Source organism: Pseudorca crassidens, chromosome 8 (genome assembly GCF_039906515.1).
Source record: "Pseudorca crassidens isolate mPseCra1 chromosome 8, mPseCra1.hap1, whole genome shotgun sequence".
NCBI lineage: Eukaryota > Metazoa > Chordata > Mammalia > Artiodactyla > Delphinidae > Pseudorca > Pseudorca crassidens.
In genome coordinates, this window is record NC_090303.1 from 74,932,285 (window position 1) to 74,957,392 (window position 25,108).

The window sequence follows — 25,108 nt, forward strand, 5'->3', positions numbered from 1 at the left end:
CCGGAGCCTGTACTCCGCAACGAGACAGGCTACAACAGTGAGAGGCCCACATATCGCAAAAAAAAAAAAAAAAAAAAAGAAGCATTTAGAAAGTATTTAATGATTTTCTGTTCTTATAATTAGTGTGGGTTATTTTTCGTCAGATTAATACTAAGAAGTCAATATTGTCATCTATCTGAGTCTCTCAGGAAGACGTCTTCAGTAATTTTCCAATTGTAATCAACCCACAAAATGTCCTGCTCAAGAGGTTGCTGTGCATACCTATGCAGAGATTCAAAGTTGGGTATTATCTTTTCTTTTAAAATAAATTTATTTATTTATTTATGGCTGCGTTGGGTCTTTGTTGCTGTGCGCGGGCTTTCTCTAGTTGCGGGGGGTGGGGGCTTTTTTTCCTTGTGGTGTGCGGGCTTCTCGTTGCGGTGGCTTATCTTGTTGCGGAGCACGGGCTCTAGGGCACGCGGGCTTCAGTAGTTGTGGCATGTGGGCTCAGTAATAGTGGCTCATGGGCTCTAGAGTGCAGGCTCAGTAGCTGTGGTGCATGGGCTTAGTTGCTCCAAGGGCATGTGGAATCTTCCCAGACTAGGGCTCGAACCTGTGTCCCCTGCATTGACAGGCAGGATCTTAACCACTGCGCCGCCAGGGAAGCCTGGGTATTATCTTGATATGTATTGTGTACCATGCTTGATGGAAATTTTTTGAGAATATGAATCAGAAATTGCTTGCAGAACAGTTAAATCATTCATTTCTTCATTCCTTTATTTTAAAAGAATACTTATTTGTTGCATACCTGCTGAATGCCTGCTGTTCTATGGTGGAATCATGAGTGAGAAGTGAGAAGGGAAACTGGTACAAGGAAAGGAAAGGAGGGAGAAAGCCTGCCTAAGGGAAACAATCATAATCATCCTTGGCTGGCCTTGTATTAGAGTTGTACCTTTGTAGATGAATTTTAGTAAACAGCTGACATTTTACAATATTACGTTTTTCTATGATAATCTCTCCATGCATTCGAAGTGTCTCTTATTTCCATTACTAAAGATTTGTAGATTTTTTCCTTATAGTTCTGTATAGTCATTATTTTTATACCTAGGTATTTTTATTGCTTATTTTGAGCAATAGAATCCCAGCCAGTTTCCCTGCTTTCAGTCTAAGTCCTCTCCACATCAACACCTACAAATTAATTCTCCTTTTAGATTGACTAAACAGTTTTAAAAATTATTTTTATCTCTTTACTAAATAGGAAATTATTCACTTTTTATTTTAATGGTTATCTTTAAAATTTTAACATGCTTACTTAACAGTGTCTAAAGTTTATTAATATTTCTAACTTCTCAATATTAAAAAAACTTAAAATGCTTATATTTAATCACTCTCCTTCCATCTTAATATTGTTACCAATATTTTATTTCACCTTGTTTTGTTACCAGAAATTAGTAATTATATATCCAAAAAAGAAACAAAATTGAGTTATTTGTAGTGAAGTGGGTAGACCTAGAGACTGTCATACAGAGTGAAGTAAGTCAGAAAGAGAAAAACAAATACCATATGCTAACACATATATATATATGGAATCTAAAACAAAAAAAAGGTTCTGAAGAACCTAGGGGCAGGACAGGAATAAAGATGCAGATGTAGAGAATGGACTTGAGGACATGGGGAGGGGGAAGGATAAGCAGGGATGAAGTGAGAGAGTGATATGGACATATATACACTACCAAATGTAAAATAGATAGCTAGTGGGAAGCAGCCACACAGCACAGGGAGATCAGCTTGGTGCTTTTTTACCACCTGGAGGGGTGGGATAGGGAGGGTGGGAGGGAGATGCAAGAGGGAGGAGATATGGGGATATATGTATATGTATAGCTGATTCACTTTGTTGTACAGCAGAAACTAACACTACATTGTAAAGCAATTATACTCCAAAAAAGATGTTAAAAAATATATATATATCCATTATTGTCAGTTTGATTGCATATATACAAATTTCTTTGCTCAACATTTCCTCTTGCATTCCTTTTGGAATATATTTCCTTTTACCTGAAGTTCCTGTAGATAGGATTTGTTCTTGATAGATTTTGTTTGTCTGAAAATGCCATTATTTTATTCTTGTTCTTTAATGATAGTTCAGCTGGATATAAAGTTATAGATTAATATTTATTTTCTTTCAGGACTTTGAAAGTAATCCATTGCCTTCTTGCTTCCATCATTCCTTTGGAAAAGTCTGCTTTTGATCTGATTTTCTTTTGTAGGTAGCTTGTCTTTTCTGTCTGGTAGCTTTTTTTAAAAAAATATTTATTTATTTATTTAGGCTGTGCTGGGTCTTAGTTGTGGCATGCGGGATCTTTGTAGTTGCAGCATCATAGTTGCAGCATGTGGGCTTCTTAGTTACAGCATGTGGACTTCTTAGTTGTGACATGCAGACTCCTTAGCTGCGGCATGTGGACTCGTAGTTCCGGATTGCGAACTCTTGGTTGCAGCATGCTTTCGGGATCTAGTTCCCCGACCAGGGATCAAACCCTGGCCCCCTGCATTGGGGGCATGAAGTCCTACCACTGGACCACCAGGGACGAACCCTCTCTGGTAGCTTTTAATATCTTCTCTCTTTCTTCTACTCTCTGCACTTTCTCTACAATAGGTTTTAATGTGTGTTTATTTATTTATTTATTTATTTTTGTGGTACACGGGCCTCTCACTGTTGTGGCCTCTCCCGCTGCGGAGCATAGGCTCTGGACACGCAGGCTCAGTGGCCATGGCTCACGGGCCTAGCTGCTCTGCGGCACGTGGGATCTTCCCAGACCGGGGCAAGAACCCGTGTCCCCTACATCAGCAGGCGGACTCTCAACCACTGCGCCACCAGGGAAGCCCTTTATTTTGTTTTTACTACTTGGAATTTGTGCTTCTTAAAACTGAAGGTTCATATTGATCATCCATTCTGGAAAATGCACATCTTTCTCTCTAGAATTTCTATTATAAGATATATAATGGACCTTTTCATTCTACGTTCCATGTCTCTTAACTTCTTTCATATTTTCCATTTCTTTATATCTTGGACAACATTTTGAGTAATTTCCTTAGGTTTATCTTCTGCTTTACTAGTTCTCTCTTTAGCTATATCTATTTTTCTCTTCACCACATTCACTGAATATTTTTTAAAAGACGCAGTTTATCATCATCATGATCAGACTATTATATTTAGCAATCTAAACATGTGAACATCAACAACAAAACCCTACATTAAAGCCGTTTGTTGGAATGCTTTGTACTTTCCACAGAACAAAACTAAAATACTTAAACTCAAAATGGATTAAAGATCTAAAGGTAAGGCCAGACACTATAAAACTCTTAGAGGAAAACATAGGCAGAGCACTCTATGACATACGTCACAGCAAGATCCTTTTGGACCCACCTCCTAGAGAAATGGAAATAAAAACAAAAGTAAACAAATGGGACCTAATGAAACTTAAAAGCTTTTGCACAGCAAAGGAAGCCATAAATAAGAAAAAAAGACAACCCTCAGAATGGGAGAAAATATTTGCAAATGAAGCAACTGACAAAGGATTAATCTCCAAAATAATACAAGCAGCTCATGCAGCTCAATATCAAAAAAACAAACAACCCAATCCAAAAATGGGCAGAAGACCTAAATAGACATTTCTCCAAAGAAGATATACAGATTGCCAACAAACACATGAGAGAATGCTCAACATCACTAATCATTAGAGAAATACAAATCAAAACTACAGTTGGTATCACCTCACACTGGTCAAAATGGCCATCATTAAAAAATCTACAAACAGTAAATGCTGGAGAGGGTGTGGAGAAAAGGGAACCATCTTGCACTGCTGGTGGGAATGAAAATTGATACAGCCACTATGGAGAACAGTATGGAGGTTCCTTAAAAAACTAAAAATAGAACTACCATACGACCCAGCAATCCCACCTCTGGGCATATACCCTAAGAAAACCATAATTCAAAAAGAGACATGTACCACAATGTTCATTGTAGCTCTATTTACAATAGCCAGGAGATGGAAGCAACCTAAGTGTCCATCATCGGATGAATGGATAAAGAAGATGTGGCACATATATACAATGGAATATTACTCAGCCATAAAAAGAAACGAAATTGAGTTATTTGTAGTGAGGTGGATGGACCTAGAGTGTGTCATACAGAGTGAAGTAAGTCAGAAAGAGAAAAACAAATACCGTATGCTAACACATATATATGGAATCTAAGGGAAAAAAAAAAGGTCATGAAGCACCTAGGGGTAAGATGGGAATAAAGACACAGACCTAGTAGAGAATGGACTTGAGGATATGGGGAGGGGGAAGGGTAAGCTGTGACAAAGTGAGAGAGTGGCATGGATATATATACACTACCAAACGTAAAATAGATAGCTAGTGGGAAGCAGCTGCATGGCACAGGGAGATCAGCTCAGTGTTTTGTGACCACCTTAGAGGGGTGGGATAGGGAGGGTGGGAGGGAGGCGCAAGAGGGAGGGGATATGGAGCTATTTGTATACATATAACTGATTCACTTTGTTATACAGCAGAAACTAACACAACATTGTAAAGCAATTATACTCCAATAAAGATGTTTTTAAAAAACAACTAAAATACTTGTTATACAGTTAGTCACAAATACAGACCCTCTTTTTTTTCTTTTTTTCCTTGTAGCAGTTAGGGTCTGCCACTATGATTGGCTGAGTTTACACACCTGTTTTAACCTATAGCTTTTTGTCCCTTCTCTGGCTTTCCTTTTCTGCTAAGGTTTTTTTTTTTTTTTTCTTAACTGTAATTAAAATCTTCTACACTTCCATAACTACCTGTGTTGCTGGAAGACCCATAACCATATTAGTTTTGTGGTTTGGCAAAGTATTGACCTTCACCACCATAAGGACCAGAACTTCTGCCTCCAAAGTTTCCTTCCTTTATGGGTCCAGAATTTGAAGATTGATTGTTGTAACTGTCAAAGTCATTGTAGCTTCCATCATTTCCAAAACTACTTGCATTCTTACCAAATCCACTATTGCCGTCAAATTCATCACCAACATGCCTGCCAGCAAAGCTATCACAACACTGAAGTTTCCTCCATGACCAAAGTTGCCATTCCCTCTAAAACAACCTCCTGCCAAAACTTTTAGAACCATTTTGAATTGAATGAGGCACTATCCATCTCTTGCTTATCCAGGGCTCTCCTTACTTCACAGTTATGGTTATTCACAAGATGGCATTTCTGAATGACAGTCTTATCCATGGAGTTATGGTCATCTAAAGTTATAAAAGCAAAGGCTCTCTTCTTGTCACTTCCCTAGACTGTAATGATTTCAGTCATTTCATTCTTCCTATACTGCTCAGATTAATCTCCTACACGATATTCTTCAATGCTGTTTTCATTGCTACTGACAAAGCTCTTTTTCATAGGTAAGTGGGCACCTAGTCTTTGAAAACCTTCTCTGGAAACAGCCTTCTTTGGTTCACAGCTCTTCCATCCACCTGTGTGGCCTTGCATTCATGATGCATCTGCTTGCACCACAGTGGCACATGTCAAAACCCAAAGCTTATGAAGTGCTTGGTGTTTGAATCTTCCATTACCACACAGTCTGTGGGTGTTCCCCATGGCTCCTCAGTCTCTCACAGTTGTTTTTTTTTTTAAGTTCAAACCTTTAACAAAGGGCTTACGTGGCTCTTTGGGCTCTTTGGGAGACTGAATTAGACATGATGGCAGTAGAAGGAAGCCTTTAACAATACTCCCTCAGCTGTGGCCACAGGTAGAAAATCACTTAGTTTGTAATATCAGTGATTATATTTTAAATTTCTAGATGTTCTTTTTAATTCTTTTCAATTATCTTTTAACTAAATCTTTTTCCTTTAAGTATTATTATTTTATTATTATTCATTTTGTATTTTCTTTTATCATCCTTAAACAGATTTGTTTTGTGGTCTGTGTATAATAATTTCATTATCTAATATTCTTGAGTATCTCAGCCTGTGGTTTGTTTTTTCTGTTACTCTCAATCTTGTAGTCTTATTCTGTGGCATGTTTTGTAGTTTTAGATTATAAACTCAGGTTTGGTGAAGTTTTACCTAGGAGAATCCTCTACAAGCCTGGCTGAAAGTGTGACCCGCTGAAAGGTTTTGTTCTTGCATCTGCTGGGCACCTCAATCTAGAATTTTTTTTTAGGTTAATTTCTTGGGTAGGCAATTCCTGGAACAAGTTATGTAAATTCTAACTTCAAACTAAGATGAGGAGAGACTGGTAGTTGTAAATGGTCAGAGCTATAAATTTAATTAATTCATTAACTAATTTATATTTCCCTACCCTAATCTCATTTCATAGCAAACAAAGTTCGCAGTTGATTCCCTGTGCCTAGTGGTCAGGTTTTTCCTTTACTGATTGTATAGCCCTTTGAAGGTTCTGACTTTACATGGGAAAGGATTGGATGTTGTGTCCTAATTCCAATTCCTCACTTCAAGAAGACTCCAAACCTTGTTTCCTGCACTGACATGGCCAATCTTCTAGAGGCGGAGATTAGTAGACTTCCACTCGGGCACCAGAACTTGAGTTTTCAGTTTGCTCTTTATTTTTGGGCTTTGGAGCTTTCCTGTATTTGAGTGTCGGGGTGGGAAGAATTCACTTACACATTTCGAAGGATGCTTATTTTACCTTCTGTTGAATTTCTAGACATTTTGCAGCAAAAGGCTTCTTTGGGGGATATTTTGTCTGCTATATTACCAGAAAGAGAATTCTGATTTATATCATCTGCCTTTTCAATGCTGTTTCCCCAACACTGGGGAAAATACCATTTGATAGATGGTAAATTGTGCCAGATTTTGTTGAATAATAATTGTTGACTTAAGGAATAAAGCTCAATAATATTCATGCATTTCATTTGTTATTTTTTAACATCTTTGTTGGACTATAATTGCTTTACAATGTTGTATTAGTTTCTGCTGTATAACAAAGTGAATCAGTTATATGTATACGTATGTCCCCATATCCCCTCCCTCTTGTGCCTCCCTCCCACCCTCCCTATCCCACCCTTCTAGGTGGTCACAAAGCACTGAGCTGATCTCCCTGTGCCGTGCAGCTGCTTCCCACTAGCTATCTATTTTACATTTGGTAGTGTATATATGTCAGTGCTACTCTTTCACTTCATCCGAGCTTACACTTCCCCCGCCCTGTGTCCTCAAGTCCATTCTCTACCTCTGCGTCTTTATTCCTGTCCTGCTTCTAGGTTCATCAGAACCTTTTTTTTTCTTTTTTTAGATTCCATATATATGTTAGCATATGGTATTTGTTTTTCTCTTTCTGACTTACTTCACTCTGTATGACAGACTCTAGGTTCATCCACCTCACTACAAATAACTCAATTTCATTTCTTTTTATGGATGAGTAATATTCCATTGTATATATGTGCCACATCTTCTTTATCCATTCATCTGTCGATGAACACTTAGGTCGCTTCCATGTCCTGGCTGTTGTAAATAGAGCTACAATGAACATTGTGGTACATGTCTCTTTTTGAATTATGGTTTTCTCAGGGTATATGCCCAGTAGGGGGATTGCTGGATCATATGGTAGTTCTATTTTTAGTTTTTTAAGGAACCTCCATACTGTTCTCCATAGTGGCTGTATCAATTTACATTCCCACCAGCAGTGCAAGAGGGTACCCTTTTCTCCACACCCTCTCCAGCATTTATTGTTTGCAGGTTTTTTGATGATGGCCATTCTGAACAGTGTGAAGTGATACCTCATGGTGGTGTTGATTTGCATTTCTCTAATGATTAGTGATGTTGAGCGCTCTTTCATATGTTTGCTGGCCGTCTGTATACCTTCTTTGGAGAAATGTCTATTTAGGTCTTCTGCCCATTTTCGGATTGGGTTGTTTTTTTGATATTGAGCTGCATGAGCTGCTTGTAAATTTTGGAGATTAATCCTTTGTCAGTTGCTTCATTTGCAAATATTTTCTCCCATTCTGAGGGTTGTCTTTTCATCTTGTTAAGGTTTCCTTTGCTGTGCAAAAGCTTTTAAGTTTCATTAGGTCCCATTTGTTTAGTTTTTTTTTTTAATTTCCGTTTCTCTGGGAGGTGGGTCCAAAAGGATCTTGCTGTGACGTATGTCATAGAGTGTTCTGCCTCTGTTTTCCTCTAAGAGTTTTATAGTGTCTGGCCTTACATTTAGGTCTTTAATCCATTTTGAGTTTATTTTTGTGTATGGTGTTAGAGAGTATTCTAATTTCATTCTTTTCCATGTAGCGGTCCAGTTGTCCCAGCACCATTTATTGAAGAGGCTGTCTCTTCTCCATTGTATATTCTTGCCACCTTTAGCACAGATATGTTGACCATATGTGCATGGGTTTATCTCTGGGCTTTCTGTCCTGTTCCATTGATCTATATTTCAGGTGTTTTTTTTGCCAGTACCATACTATCTTGATTACTGTAGCTTTGTAGTATAGGCTGAGTCAGGGAGCCTGATTCCTCCAGCTCCGTTTTTCATTCTCAAGATTGCATTGACTATTCGGGGTCTTTTTTGTTTCCATACAAACTGTGAAATTTTTTGTTCTAGTTCTCTGAAAAATGCCATTAGTAGTTTGATAGGGCTTGCATTGAATCTGTAAATTGCTTTGGGTAGTAGAGTCATTTTCACAATGTTGATTCTTCCAATCCAAGAACATGGTATATCTCTCCATCTGTTTTTATCGTCTTTAATTGCACTCATCAGTGTCTTATAGTTTACTGCATACAGAACTTTTATCTCCTTAGGTAGGTTTATTCCTAGGTATTTTATTCTTTTTGCTGCAGTGGTTAATGGGAGTGTTTCCTTAATTTGTCTTTCAGACTTTTCATCATTAGTGTATAGGAATGCAAGAGATTTCTATGCATTAATTTTGTATCCTGCAACTTTAACAGATTCATTGATTAGTAGTTTTCTGGTAACATTTTTAGGATTCTCTATGTATAGTTTCATGTCATCTGCAAACAGTGACAGCTTTACTTCCTCTTTTCTGATTTAGATTCCTTTTATTTCTTTTTCTTCTCTGATTGCTGTGGCTAAAACTTCCAAAACTATGTTGAATAATAGCCGTGAGAGTGGGCAACCTTGTCTCGTTCCTGATCTTAGAGGAAATGGTTTCAGTTTTTCACCATTGAGAACGATGTTGGCTGTGGGTTTGTCATATATGGCCTTTATTATGTTGAGGTAGGTTCCTTCTCTGCCTACTTTCTGGAGATTTTTTATCATAAATGGGTGTTGAATTTTGTTGAGAGCTTTTTCTGCATCTATTGAGATTATCATATGGTTTTTATCCTTCAATTTTTTAATATGGTGTATCACATTGATTGATTTGCATATATTGAAGAATCCTTGCATTCCTGGGATAAACCCCACTTGATCATGGTGTATGATCTTTTTATTGTGCTGTTGGATTCTGTTTGCTAGTATTTTGTTGAGGATTTTTGCATCTATGTTCCTCAGTGATATTGGCCTGTAGCTTTCTTTTTTGTGACATCTTTGTCTGGTTTTGGTGATTGTGGCTTCATAGAATGAGATTGGGAGTGTTCCTCCCTCTGCTATATTTTGGAAGAGTTTGAGAAGGGTAGGTGTTAGCTCTTCTCTAAATGTTTGATAGAACTCACCTCTGAAGTCATCTGCTCCTGGGCTTTTGTTTGTTGGAAGATTTTTAATCACAGTTTCAATTTCAGTGCTTGTGATTCATCTGTTCATATTTTCTATTTCTTCCTGGTTCAGTACTGGAAGATTATGCTTTTCTGAGAATTTGTCCATTTCTTCCAGGTTGTTCATTTTATTGGCATATAGTTGCTAGTAGTAATCTCTCATGATCCTGTTTATTTCTGCAGTGGCAGTTGTTACTTCTCCTTTTTCATTTCTAAACCTGTTGATTTGAGTCTTCTCCCTTTTTTTCTTGGTGAGTCTGGCCAATGGTTTATCAACTCTGTTTACCTTCTCAAAGGACCAGCTTTTAGTTTTATGGATCTTTGCTATTGTTTACTTCATTTCTTTTTCATTTATTTCTGATCTGATCTTTATGATTTCTTTCCTTCTGCTGACTTTGCGTGTGTTTTTGTTCCTTCTCTAATTGCTTTAGGTGTAAGGTTCAGTTGTTTATTTGAGATTTTTCTTGTTTCTTGAGGTAGGATTGTATTGCTGTAAACTTTCCTCTTAGAACTGCTTTTGATAGGTTTTGGGCCATTGTCATTTGTTTCTAGGTGTTTTTTGATTTCCTCTTTGATTTCTTCAGTGATCTCTTGGTTATTTTGTAGCATATTGTTTAGCCCTCATGTATTGTATTTTTTACAGAGTTTTTTCCTGTAGTTCATATCTAGTCTCATAGTGTTGTGGTTGTAAAAGATACTTGATACAATTTCAATTTTCTTAAATTTACTGAGGCTTGATTTGTGACCCAAGATATGATCTATCTTGGAGAATGCTCCATGAGCACTTGAGAAGAAAATGTATTCTGTTGTTTTTGGATGGAATGTCCTATAAATATCAGTTAAGTCCATCTTGTCTAATGTGTCATTTTAAACTTCTGTTTTCTTATTTATTTTCATTCTGGGTGATCTGTCCAATGGTGTAAGTGGGGTGTTAAAGCCCCCTACTATGATTGTGTTACTGTTGATTTCCCCTTTTATGGCTGTTAGCATTTGCCTTATGTATTGTGTTGCTCCTATGTTGGGTGCATAAATATTTACAATTGTTATGTCTTCTTGGATTGATCCCTTGATCATTATGTAGTGTGCTTCTTTGTCTCTTATAATATTCTTTAAAGTCTATTTTGTCTGATATGAGAATTGCTACTCCAGCTTTCTTTTGATTTCCATTTGCATGGAATATCTTTTTCCATCCCCTCACTTTCAGTCTGTATGTGTCCCTAGGTCTGAAGTGGGTCTCTTGTAGACAGCATATATATGGGTCTTGTTTTTGTATCCATTCAGCCAGTCTATATCTTTTGGTTGGAGCATTTAATCCATTTACATTTAAGGTAATTATTGATATGTATGTTCCTATTACCATTTTCTTAATTGTTTTGTGTTTGTTATTGTAGATCTTTTCCTTCTCTTGTGTTTCCTGCCTAGAGAAGTTCCTTTAGCATTTGTTGTAAGGCTGGTTTGGTGGTGCTGAATTCTCTTAGCTTTTGCTTGTCTGTAGAGGTTTTAGTTTCTCTGTTGATGAGTGAGATCCTTGCTAGGTAGAGTAACATTGGTTGTACGTCTTTCCCTTTCATCACTTTAAATATGTCCTGCCACTCCTTTCTGGCTTGCAGAGTTTCTGCTGAAAGATCTGCTGTTAACCTTATGGGGATTCCCTTGTATGTTATTTGTTCCTTTTCCCTTGCTGCTTTTAATATTTTTTCTTCGTATTTAATTTTTGATAGTTTGATTAATATGTGTCTTGGCTTGTTTCTCCCTGGATTTATCCTGTATGGGACTCTCTGCGCTTCCTGGACTTGATTGACTATTTCCTTTCCCATGTTAGGGAAATTTTCAACTATAATCTCTTCAAATATTTTCTCAGACCCTTTCTTTTTCTCTTCTTCTTCTGGGACCCCCTCTTATTCGAATGTTGATGTGTTTAATGTTGTCCCAGAGGTCTCTGAGACTGTCCTCAATTCTTTCCGTTCTTTTTTCTTTATTCTGCTCTGTGGTAGTTACTTCCACTATTTTATCTTCCAGGTCACTTATCCATTCTTCTGCCTCAGTTTTTCTGCTATTGATTCCTTCTAGAGAATTTTTAATTTCATTTATTGTGTTGTTCATTTATCGCATTTGTTTGCTCTTTAGTTCTTCTAGGTCCTTGTTAAGTGTTTCTTGCATTCTCTGTATTCAGTTTCCAAGATTTTGGATCATCTTTACTATCATTATTCTGAATTCTTTTTCAGGTAGACTGCCTATTTCCTCTTCATTTGTTTGGTCTGGTGGGGTTTTACCTTGCTTCTTCATCTGCTGCATACTTCTCTGTCTTCTCATTTTGTTTAACTTACTGTGTTTGGGCTCTCCCTTTCACGGGCTGCTTGTTTGTAGTTCCTGTTGTTTTTGATGTCTGCCCCCAGTGGGTGAGGTTGGTTCAGTGGCTTGTGTAGGCTTCCTGGTGGAAGGGACTGGTGCCTGTGTTCTGGTGGGCAGGCCCGTGTCCGGTGCTGTGTTTTGGGGTGTCTTTGTCTTAGTATGATTTCAGGCAGCCTCTCTGCTAATGGGCGGAGTTGTGTTCCTGTCTTGCTAGTTGTTTGGCATGGGGCATCCAGCATTGCAGCTTGCTGGCCATTTGGTGGAGCTGCATCTCAGTGTTGAGATGGAAATCTCTGGGAGAGCTCTCACTGATTGATATTACAAAGGGCCAGGAAGTCTCTGGTGGTCCAATGTCCTGGACACGGCTCTCCCACCTTGGAGGCTCAGGCCTGACACCCAGCCAGAGCACCAATACCCTGTCAGCCACATGGCTCAAAAGAAAAGGAAGAGAAAAAAAGAAAAGAAAGAATGAAATAAAATAATAATAAAACATAATAAAATTAAAAATAATAAAATTAAAAATAATAGAATTTAAAAATAAAAAAAAAGGAAAAGAGCAACCAAACCAATAAACAAATCCAGCAATGATAACAAGCACTAAAAACTAAACTAAGATAAACATAAAAATCAGAAACCAATCAGTTGCAGACAGCAAAGCCCAAGTCTGTAGTTGTTCCCAAAGTCCACCGCCTCAATTTTGGGAACATTTGTTGTCTCTTCAGGTATTCCACAGATGCAGGGTACCTCAGGTTGATTGTGGGGATTTAATCCGCTGCTCCTGAGCTTGCTAGGAGAGATTTCCCTTTCTTTTCTTTGTTTGCACAGCTCCTGGGGCTCTTTTGGCCCCACCTCTGCATGTAGGTTGCCCTCAGGCATCTTTTCCCTGCCCAGACAGGAGGGGGTTAAAGCAGAGGTTGATTAGGGCTATTTTACTCTCTCAGGCCAGGAAGAGGGAGGGGTACAGTAGTCATAACTGGAATGCAGGGCGAGCCTGTGGTGGCAGAAGCCAGCATGACGTTGCAACAGCCTGAGTAGCGCTGTGTATTCTCCCAGGGAAGTTGTCCCTGGATCTCGTGACCCTGGCAGTGACATGCTGCACAAGCTCCCAGGAAGGGGGGTGTGGGTAGTGACCTGTGCTTGCACACAGGCTTCTTGGTGGCAGCGGCAGCAGTGTTAGCATTTCATGCTCGTCTCTGGGGTCCAAGCTGATAGCCATGGCTTGCGCCTCTCTCTGGAGCTTGCTTAGGTGGTGCTCTGCCTTCTGTGGGCACATGGGGGAAGGAATCCCCTCTCCTCACACACCCCGAAACAATGGTCTCTTGCCTCTTAGGCAGTTCCAGAATTTTTCCCGGACTCCCTCCCAGCTAGGTGTGGCACACTTGCCCCCTTCAGGCTGTGTTCACGCAGCCAACCCCAGTCCTCTCCCTGGGATCTGACCTCCAAGGCCTGAGCCTCAGCTCCCAGCCCCCACCTGCCCTGGTGGGTGAGCAGACAAGCCTCCCAAGCTGGTGAGTGCTGGTCAGCACCGATCCTCTGTGCGGGAATCTCTCCGCTTTGCCCTCTGCACCCCTGTTGCTGTGCTCTCCTCCTTGGCTCTGAAGCTTTCCCCCCACCCCGCTCACCCCGCCCCCACCCCCGTCTCCACCACTGCAGGGGCTTCCTGGTGTGTGGAAACTTTTCCTCCTTCACAGCTCCTCCCACAGATGCAGGTCCCGTCCCTGTTCTTTTGTCTCTGTTTTTTCTTTTTTCTTTTGCCCTACCCTGGGAAGTCTGAGGTCTTCTGGCAGCGTTCAGTAGGTGTTCTGTAGGAGTTGTTCCACATGTAGATGTATTTTTGATGTATTTGTGGGGTGGAAGGTGATCTCCATGTCTTACTCCTCCGCCATCTTGAAGGTCCCCCCAGTTCATGCATTTTAAAAGAAAAGTTCCTAACGTAGTTTCTTCATCCCCAGGCAGCATTGGTAAGGGTGAGAATTTTAAGCCCCATTCTGGAACAATGAAAGAAAAATGACATTTCGGGGTGAGTTGTTCCCCTCATGGTTGTCTATATAATCTACCTAGGGATCTGATTCTGCTATAGTTGTACAAGGAAAAATGCTTACATGTCCAAGAAATATGAAAATTGCTTTTGGACATCATTTCACTTATTGCTCCAAAAGAATGAATCACATTCTAGGCAGGATTACATTCCCTAGATTTTATTTACTTATTTATTTTAAGGACCGCCTTCTCCATGATCTCACATTGCTTAGCAGTTTTCTCACAAATTAAAATGCATATCTGGGGGCAGGTTTTTTTTTTCATCATGAATAAACATGAGTGTAAATCTATTCCATACGCTTTTAGAATAATTGTAATAAAAATTCTCCACCCTCTCCCCTAGCCCATTGCTTAACATTCTATCTAGACAAAGATTCTCTCTTGCTCTCCTACACTCCTCATATATTCATGTAAGGACTTATCCTTGGTTCCTATACATTCTAAAGAGAATTTCCTTTTGCTGATTTGGCCACCATCAGAAGCAATCCCAACCACAAGGCTCGACTAAATGAGTCGTAGATTAGACATCAATTGGAGGTCAGTGCCAACAATATGTACTGCTCCAGCCCTGCTGAACTGTTTCTAGACCGGAAGGTACAGCAGAGATCACCTGTTGCTCCTAGAAACATTATCTAATAATCTAGGATTATACAAATATTCCCAGTTTGCTTTATGGAGAGAAAGACCATCCATACTTCATGTTAAACAAGGTAAAATATTATTATTGCTAATAGATGCTAATATCATATTTATAAGCACTTTGTGCCTTCAAAATATTTTGAAATACATTCTTACATTTGAATACAATTCTGAATTTTTTTTTCTTGGGCAATGTTGTTAAGAAAATTTTAACTGTCTCCCTTCTTTAGGGTAAAAGGGCAAGACTATTATGAAAAATATTTTTAAAAACTATTGACATGTTACTCAACTTGAGTAATCACTTATTAGATAGGAATTTGGCAAATACTCTTTTTTTTAATATAAATTTATTTATTTATGTATTTTTGGCTGCATTGGGTCTTTGTTGCTGCGTGCGGACTTTCTCTAGTTGTGGAGAGTGGAGGCTACTCTACATTGCGGTGCGTGGCTTCTTATGGTGGTGGCTTCTCTTGTTGCAGAGTGCAGGCTCAGGTACGCAGGCTTCAGTAGTTGTGGCACGCAGGCTCAGTAGTTGTGACTCGTGAGCTCTAGAATGCAGGCTCAGTAGCTGTGGCGCACAGGCTTAGTTGCTCCACGGCATGTGGGATCTTCCTGGACCAGGGCTTGAACCCATGTCCCCTGCATTGGCAGGCAGATTCTTAACCACTGTGCCACCAGGGAAGCCCGGAAAATACTCTTGAATAAATCATAATTCATACAATGTTGGAATTGATACATAATATTTCTGAACCCTCTTCAGTTGTGGAGTCAATCTCCATATGACAGAGTAAATAGACTTCTTATGACCAGAAATCTTAGATTTTCTAGAAGAATCTCAAAACTACTTTATTTTAAATATAAGTGCCCTGTTAAATGTACAAGTACAAGTCACTTTCTGGTAGAGTTCTTTTACGTGTGACTGTACATATGATTTGCTGTCTGGATTGCACATAAATGAAGTCAGAAGTCCTTTGGCAGTCCACACGTCTGCTGGAAAATATGGTCATGGAACCAACTAAGCAGTTTTCACTAGCCCATTGGACAGAATACTTCTCCTTGAGTTTTTTTTTTTTTTTTTTTTTTGCTGTACGCGGGCCTCTCACTGTTGTGGCGTCTCCCATTGCGGAGCACAGGCTCCGGACGTGCAGGCTCAGCGACCATGGCTCACGGGTCCAGCCGCTCCGCGTCATGTGGGATCTTCCCGGACCAGGGCACGAACCCGTGTCCCCTGCATCGGCAGGCGGACTCTCAACCACTGTGCCACCAGGGAAGCCCTTCTCGTTGAGTTTTAATCAGAGAGAGCTCTGGTGTACTGGAGAGATCACTGGAGTGAGACTTAGAAAACAAATATTTGAGTCCAGGCTCTCCCTCCTATAAGCCCTTTTATGATCTTGGGCAAATTACTAAATTTCTCTGAAACTTACCTCATCTAAAAAAAGAGGATAATCATATCTATATCTAAGGGTGGTCCTAAGGACTAGATCTAACCCTGCATGTGAAAGTGCTTGTAAAGTAAAAAGTAAACTACACATATCCCGTGTAGCCTCCCAGAAGGGTCTGGGAAAGGGCATGTCTGTCTTAGTTACTGCTGCATTTCCAGCATGGAGCACAGCAGTTGACTCACAGGAGATGCTCAGTACACATTGATGGAATGAAAAATAACTGTTCTTGCCTGAAGATGATTCAGAGTGTCTTGCTTACATCACAGTCCAAGCCACGAAATTTCTTTTGTTTTCCCATGAATAAAATGCAGAGGTGGGAATAAATTATGTGCGTCGTTCCTTCCAAATGTGACATTCTGTGATTCCATGAATCCTGGAGGGATTCTCACTGCTCTCTTGAAGTCCCATCTCCATACGACAGAACAACATAGTTTTCAGAAACTGTTTAATTATATGTCTATGATATCCAAACCAGAGGGATCCTCTTGAGCCAATCAGTCAGTTCAGAAAAAATAAAGGAAAATCACCAATGAATGAATGGTTAATAGCCAGAGACATACAGTGTTACTAAACACTGTAGAGGAGGACACTTTCTCATCTGTGAATCATGATTCTAATAAAATCTCCAAGGACTGGTGTAGATACTTTAAAAAACACAAGTGCTTATTATTTCACGAGAGTTGTTGAGAAGATAAGGCATTGTTTATAGTTATAACAATATGTAAGAAAATTAAACCCCTACTCCTTCCTTCTTCTAGTCATACTCTTAGGCTGGGAATATTTGTCTTGATTAAGCACAGCTCCACAGTGACAACTCAGAGTTCAAGGCCTTTCATGAAGTCTTCATTACTATTGGAGAATAATGATCAAGGGGCAGATACCAATTTATGTGGGCGGGTAGACATTTGGAGACTCCAGTTCAGATTTCATTTTCTGTATTTCCTGCTATTTGTTCGGCTGGTGTGCAACCTCCACCTGCAACATGAAGCCCCTGAACATTTACAGATGGGTTTGCCAAACTCCCTAGCCTCTGCCCAAGTAAGCAGTGTGAGCATCTTCATCATTGAAGTATTTGAATTGGGTTTACAGGCAGTAATGTGATTCCTCTCATGTGTGGAACTTAGGAAAGCTGGCAATGCTATTAAGATAGGATTGCGTGCACTACCTGGGGAAATCCAGAGCCTGTGATTCAGTTACAGGGGCTTTCACAGGGTTAGTCAGTACTCGGAAATGACAAAATCAAGTTGAGTCCAAAAATAGTCTAAATGGTAAATTGGTCTGGTTGATCAGATTTTACTCATGCTGTATTATCTAGAACTGGATCATAGGATGAAGGAACAGATGAAGCGTTCTTTTGTTCATCCAAGTGGTTCTCATCTGCTCTTTACTTCTTTGGGTAGCCTAAACAGAAATCCAGTTTGGCCCATGAAAAATTGTCAAGTAAAAGAAGACAGGCTTTCTGTTTCCTTCCTTTAGCCAGTTGTCATCTGCCCCAAGTTCTCCAGCCCACTGAGGTGACCCTTCATTTTGTCTATCACCCAGCGTCTTTCTTCCTCCACTCTACCCCACCTTGCATCCTGCAGACGCTGGCCCTTTCCCATCTTCGTTGGCACATGTTGGACAACTCTCTGAATTCCTTCACTCCGCTAAAATACCACCCACATGAGTCTAGGCAGTGTGTGTGTGTGTGTGTGTGTGTGTGTGTGTGCAGTGAACAACCTGTAGCTGCTAACCCACCCAGGCTCTCCACTGGAAAGTCTCACCATATCTGCTTGAAACTCAGACTTTCTCCATTTTGCAGCGACCCCTCTTGACTATTACCCCTCTTCTGTCCTGAAGAACTCAAAATCACTCAACTATTTTAGGCAGAGCTAGAACGTTCTCACTCCTCCAGCTCCAGGCCATATCTTGGGCTTTTTGTCCCTGAGGGTTGTGAAACTGAGGAGTTCCTAAGAAGAATTCAGCCTCCAACTTCTGAAAACACACTGCCATTTTACTAAGAGGACTTGAAGTGTTAGATCTTTGGTTCTCACCCGGGAGCGGTTTCACTATCACCCGTCGCTCCCACCACCCCACGTGGGACATCTGGCAATGTCTGGAGACACTTCTGGTTGTCACACTAGGGAGCACGGTCCTGGCATCCAGTGATTAGAGACGAGGGTTGCTTCTAAAGATCCTACCATGTGCAGGACAGCCCTGTCACACAAAAGCTTAGATAAAAAGGGAATTGCACTGACAGTGTCTGGGCAAAGAATATTTCGGGGAAATGCCCTTTGAAAAACACACACAGACACATGTGTTGTGTCACCACCTCTTCTTCAAATCGTGCAAGTGTGGGAGTTTCTAGGAATGAATCCTAGAGGGGCCAGGAGCAGCCTGACTAGGGGGCTGGTCACCTTGGGGTGCTTGACGTACAGTCAGCACCTTGTTTAGTCAGGTCACCCCAAAATATAGCTCATCAAGGAAGAGAAAATGGGGGGAGGAGTGGATTTCCCTTGCTGTGGGAGAGTTTATTTCCATTTTCTGAGCTTTTGCTGCTTGTATGTAAGTGGCATATACCATCAGGATGCACAGATCTCAATGAAGGGGTGAGGGATCTTGTATGTTTTTAATCAAGCTGAGAAAAGAAACATTTAGCTGAGAGCAAGCACTTATCTGGAAAATAATATGGAGAAGTTGATGGGGATGCGTCTAGCTGCTGTGGAGAGACACTGAACTTATAAACGCTGCCAAAGCATGCTGGTGCCAAGAGGGGGCAAGCACTTAGGTGGCAACCACAGGAGAACACAGGTGAAAACCTGGGGTAATTTTTCAATCTAGAATATGTCTTACCTGTGAATTGTAGTTATCAGTGAGGTAAGTCAATTGCCTTCCCTGAAAATCTTTACATACTTGAAAGACGCCTCTTAATCAAGTTGTGTTAAGGGTGGTCCTGAGAAAAGACGGTTTCCATAACCTGAAGGGATTTCTTTTCACCAGAGGGTTTGGCAAGACGATCGTGAGTTTAGAATAACAAAGTCAACACCGAAAATTCGCTTTATTATATTTTGATTTCACAGAAGATGTAGACTTGTAAATAACAATAGTTCTTTGTAACAATCTGCGTGACACTTTTATTAGCTGGTGGAAGTGGGAGGTTTGGTTAAACAAGAAATCCATGTGAACCTCAGGAAAAAAAAAACGAGAGCTGGAACAACTACAATTTAGAAAAATAACGATCATGTTGGGCTTTGCAAACCACCTGTCACCTTGCTGATCCCCAGAAAAATGTAAAGAACATTCTCATGGATGAGTGAAAATTTTCTCTGCCTAGGTAAGGATAAGGTCAAAATCAGCACACCTTAGCTGTCAGCTTATACCCGCAGATTGCTCTGCAGGTCAGCACAGACCTGACAAAAGCAATTTACCAGCTTTGGAACTGGGAGGTCTATTTGTTGAGAGTACAACTCTTGCTCTTAAGATAAGGAACTCAGGTTGAAGTACAGTAAATAGACAAAAGAATGGTTCTGGTCCATTGGACACCTCTCTGAGCCTTTATTTTGAGAGTGGGCAAGAGGGGAGATGAATGTTCTTTAACTGAGCGAGACAACACCGGCCCCAGGCCAGCCTTTAATAAGTGAGAAGTAATAACAAATATCCTGGCCTGAAAATACTGTCAAGCCCAAGCGCATGCACGGTCATGTTGGCTGCCTCTGAGAGAGAGGCCCGCTGTAGGTCTCGGAGAGTCAATGTAAGATTCTTTAATAAGTTAATAAGGCCGAGAAGTGCCCATGTGAAGTTGGATTTTCTGACTTTAAAGCTGCCTTTCTTTGAAAAAGAAACGTGATACCTGATGTTTTCAAGCATCATAATAACTCCTATAAAAAGGCAAATCGTCGTGACAATTGAAAACATCTCTTGAAATTAACCTTGGCAGCCTGGAGCAGAGCTAGACAACAGGTATGGACAGCCGAGCAACGGCCCGAGGCCCTAAGGCTCAGGGGCCTCCAGATGCCTTGGAAGTAGGTGCTGGGAGGGGATAGGGAAGCCACAGAGAAGGAAGGGTGGAGGTTACCCACAAGAGCTGAAAAAGCCACTCTCCACCATCACCAAACTCAGCTGGTCTCTTGGCAACAGCTACCTGGCTCTTTCCCTCTCACTCCCCCTCCCATGATCAGGCCACGTGCAGATTAACTTGCCATTTGGTGGATCCTTCTGGGATGCCCATTTCAATCTAGTGACACCCATAAAAGGCAGAGCAGATAAGCAGTGTTCTACGCCTGGGGTTGCCCTATGCGTCTCCCACTCCCATCCTGAAGTAACTGTGGTCCACTAACAGGCCAGGGCCCCCATCCTTGAGGGGCACAGAGCCAGAGCCCAGTGTGGTCATGGCACTGGGGGTGTTTGTGCTTGAGTTTAAGCCATTTGAGGGGATAAACTGGTCTCTTTAAGGCAGGGTGTTAATGCTTTCAGAGCATGAGGCACTGTCCAGGACGCTGTAACTAGAACGCACATTGAAAAGGGTGTTCAGTCGGCACCACAGACCAATTGACAGAGGCAAATGTATTGAAGAAAAAAACCCATTTGCTAAGTCTGAGAATCATGTGCAATTATATCTTTATTTAAGAAAACTACAGTGAACTAGTGAAGATCTCCTGCTGTGTGGAACGTCTTCAGAAATGGCAGAAAAATCAATAGGCATCATCTTGAGCTTAGAAAACTTCCACTTATAATAAGATATTTACCGGGAGGGAATTTGTAAGGGGATTTGACCTGAATGGATTCCCTCATTATTTTATTTTGGGTAATTCATGCCATACATTCCCTTAAAAGCCTGGAAAATCAAGAGTTTAGTATCTTTTAGAGTCATGAAATATTGATCCTGTACCAAACCCTAAAGAAAATAAGTTTGAAATTATCTTCACCTTTTTAAAAATTTGGAGATTTTCTCTTTCAGAAGTAAAAGCAGATAAAAATATTTCACTCTCTTATTTTACTCTCCACAGTGGCTTCATCTACTGCCACTGAAGATGGCTGCCATAGTCTCTCTTACAAAATAGGACAATTTATGCAGCAAGAGGCAGTGTATGAGCAAGGGGACATGGACATGCCTTGTCCCCTTGCTCCTTATCAGGAAGGATGCATTTCAGCATAAGAAGAGAGTCAGATCTAAGCATGCCAGGGATAAACAAACAAACAAACAATGAACATCCCCTCAAGACACTAAAATTGCTTAGAATCCACCAAGTTAATTCTGAGACAAACTAGTTTCATTTAATAGATAAAGTGCTTAACTTTCTTGAAGACTCTTAGAGTGTGGTCCTGTTTTGGGGAGTATCGGGGTAACGGCTGGTATTTGTACAGATTCCTTCACTTCTCTTGGTCTCAGTTTCCCCAGATACAGGCTGAGGGGAGCTAAGATGTCCTCTAAGATCCTTTCCATGTCTAAATATATCCATGGATTTATGACTTCACAGTTCATCCAGCAGGAAGGGGGGCTGATGGCTTTGGGACCCCCAAGAAAGTCCCTCCATCCTCCCACAGCAAGCTTTAGTGTAACTAAGACTGAGCTCCCCTGTTCGGCCTCCCACTCACCCCCCCTCCCCACTCCCAGACCCACACTGGGCTCAGAGCAGCCACCACCATGCTCCATCCTCCCACCCTCTGAATCCTTAGAATAAAAAGAAGGAAGAGCCACTTTGGAAAAATTAGACAATTAATTTTAGGGTTTGGGAGTGAGTGAAAAGAGGTGAATTCTGTCATTTTTAAGAAAGCTAGGAGGCAAATATCATTATGACAAAGCACTCCAGAGCGTTGATTTCCAAGAGGCTTGGTGTCAATGTCCTGCTCTAAATCAAGGATAGAGAACCTGAAGGCCAAAGTATCAAAGGGTAAGCAAGCAGCAGTATGTGACACCAGATGCCCGTATCGAATCATCCTGTTAGTTAATGTAGCTCTGTGAAGAGATCACACTTAGAACTCGAACCTAACTGGAGGGGGGGAATGAGGAGTACCTTCGGGTATTTCACCTTTCTTTCATCTGATACATCTTTCATCTGATAAAACGGGGCCGGCAGCCTCTCCATTTTCCTTGGATGTCATCTTTCGGTTTAGGGCAGAAGCCAGCCACAATTTGCATATCGATGTTCCCATAATTACAGCTGGGTCCCTTAAATATAGTCTCCAAGTTACAATTTGTTTGCAATATAATACACTAGGGTTACCAACTTTATAAGCAAGGCTCTGTGTTATTTGCTTTAGGCTATGGTATCTTGTCATCTTGTAAGCGTCCAATGAACACAATTAAATATGACAGGTCTTTACAATGTGCTTGAAGGGCGACAGGAACTAGTTGATGCCCCTTTGCGCACACGGCCGACTTCTTTTAGTTGTCCACTTATGGTTGGAGCTGTCCAGGCGTGACCTCGCTCTGGAAACCTCTCTGTCAGCATTTTGGTTCCCTGGTCTTGTCATCCCCAAAGTTTTCATTCTTAAAGCCATTTCAGTTACAGAATTCCATGGGCCACAAGCATCACACCAGGTAGGAATTTCATTCCCCCCCTTCCCCCTTATCTGTACAGTTGTGTTTTCTGACATTCCACTCACTAGGTTACTTTCCTCCATCTTCACCCAACAGTTACAGAATACTGCCAGATCATCAGTTTTCTTTTAAATTCCCTTCAGATTCTAAGTGATCTCATTCCCTAAAAAGTTCTTTATATTGAGTGGACAGTAATGCAAAGCAATCACTTTCTGAGGCTTTTGCTATTGCACAGACTCCAAACTGTACCAAAGGACAACAGACCCACCTTGTCACATCAGATTTTAATATGGCAACAAATGCCTTGAAATGCGTGCATTTGAAACCTAAAGTTTATTGAAAGCCATTTTTCTCCAGCCAATTACCAATCACCCCAGAGGTGGTGGCTGTGAAAATCACTTGATCAGGCAAAAGCCTTGCTTGGTCTTTTCAAGAATTAAAGTTAATTCAGTAGGGGTTTATCCTGCTTTCTATATTTCACCCTCCGGACAGAAGTATGGAATTTCTTAACTGTGAACATTTGTTGGAAAACACAGAGGAAGCTCCTTTGAGACACTCTTTTTCCCTCTGGCCAACTGTTCTAGAAGAGGAAATGTCTAGGTGGGTAGAGACAGTGGTCTGGGCCCACCACCCCTCCCCCCTCTAACAGCCCGTCGCGACCAGGAAGAGACGTGCCTCAGGATGCCGGCAGTCGGAGAAAATAGGGCATGCTTAATGTGCAGCGTGTGGGCCCCGTCCTGGGCCCCCAGGGAGCGGGAAGAGGCTTCCGTAGAGACAAAGGCCACGTGCCTAAGGAAACATCTCCCAGAGGGAACCCAAGAGCCCAGCATCCTTGCAGATCCAATGGAGTCCTTGTGGGAGGGAAGGTGGATGGTGACCTCCGCTGGGGTCATGTGGGAGCCGCCCAGTCGGGGCTCTTCGGGGCCTTGCACGTGTGCACATCCAGGGCCTCCAGGCAGTCCTGGCAGCGCACAGCACAGCACCAGTGGAACTTACACTCGCACTTGGTCATCCGGGTGACGCGGGAGGTGTCATAGCCTCTCCCACAGCACATGACTTCGCAGCTGTCCATGCCTCGGGAAGTCAGGTTGCACACACGGCCTGCTGTACCCGGGGAGCCTGGAAGACAAGCCAGGGGGTGTCACTGAAATGGTGTGGGTGGAACACAGTATGCTTCGAGAGGAAGAGTTACGTTGTCATCCTCCAGGACGGGGCCCGGATGCCACCTCACCACATCCCGGGGCTGTGCCACCAATTCTGTGGGCCCAGGAGCACGTGTCAACCCTGGGGGCAACAGCAGTGAGCACCCTGTCCAGGAAGAATGGACGTGAAGCTTTGGAGCTGCCTTGGACATCCTGACTCCAGCATTCCCGCTTCTAAGTTGGATAAGCTTTTCAGATTATCCTTACCCAGCCTCAGATTGATGGGTCACTGAATGGGCAAGGCCAGGTCAGGATGAAAGAAGGAGCCACACTAGTCCTCTCTCTCCCAGCCTTAAATCACATTAAGGAAGCAGTGGTCAGAGTTAGCTCTGTCGGAATTTGTTGGGGCATGGAACCCTCCAACGGGGGGGATTTTGTCTCCCCGGACTTGATTACACTGGCTTATTAGAAAGACAAGAGAACTCTGGTTGCCGAAGGGCAGGTGTGGGCATCATTCGTGTAAGGCCTTGAGGAGGGAGCAATGCCCAGCCTGGTTTATCTTCCATGCTTTGGTCTAGTGGGTCATCTAGATGTGTGTGAGACACCTGGTTGAAGCCAGGATTCTAGGTCTTTGATAAACAGAACTGGTGTTAAAAGCCTGTTAGAAATGACTAGTGGACATCGTCTTAGTTAATTAGGATGATGCTTGCTGTTTGGCAATTCGTATTTATGTATTTGTTTCTCAAAGAATCTCAAAGCTAGGAAGCCTCCTTTTTTTTTTTTTTTTTTTTTGCGGTATGCGGGCCTCTCACTGTTGTGGCCTCTCCCATTGCGGAGCACAGGCTCCGGACGCGCAGGCTCAGTGGCCATGGCTCACGGGCCCAGCCGCTCCATGGCATGTGGGATCCTCCCAGACCGGGGCACAAACCCGTGTCCCCTGCATCGGCAGGCAGACTGTCAACCACTGCGCCACCAGGGAAGCCCTAGGAAGCCTCTTAATTGTTCTTTTCTTGGGGAGGCACCCAGAGTTCTTTTACAAGAGCCTTATCTGGTAACAGAACCAATTGTAATGGACATTTTTAGAGAGTCTGCTCAGCTTACAATGATCCTTTCTGCACAGAGCAGGGCGCCTGGCAGCCTCTCTTGGCAGCAGGTGACTGGGCCAGGGGTGAGCACCGGACTCGAGCCGGGCCAATGAGGTAGATTTCCCTGAGGATTTGTGGTTCTGATGGGGACAGTTAGTACAAATTCCAAGTATAAACACAGCAGCCATTGGCAGCCATGTACCATGATGAGGT

General features: G+C 41.7%; 1 protein-coding gene and 1 long non-coding RNA gene across 2 annotated transcripts in view; one reads left to right on the forward strand and one right to left on the reverse strand.

Moving 5' to 3' along the window:
* Nucleotides 1-25,108, forward strand: part of LOC137229228 (uncharacterized) — a 40,325-nt gene that overhangs the window by 3,055 nt on the left and 12,162 nt on the right. The gene's annotated exons all lie outside the window — the stretch shown is intronic.
* Nucleotides 20,728-25,108, reverse strand: part of WNT2 (Wnt family member 2) — a 47,713-nt gene continuing 43,332 nt past the window's right edge. Inside the window, exon 5 of the mRNA XM_067746817.1 lies at nt 20,728-23,787. Within this exon, the coding sequence (XP_067602918.1) occupies nt 23,558-23,787 (230 nt within the window). The 3' untranslated portion in view covers nt 20,728-23,557. The remainder of the gene's footprint in view (nt 23,788-25,108) is intronic.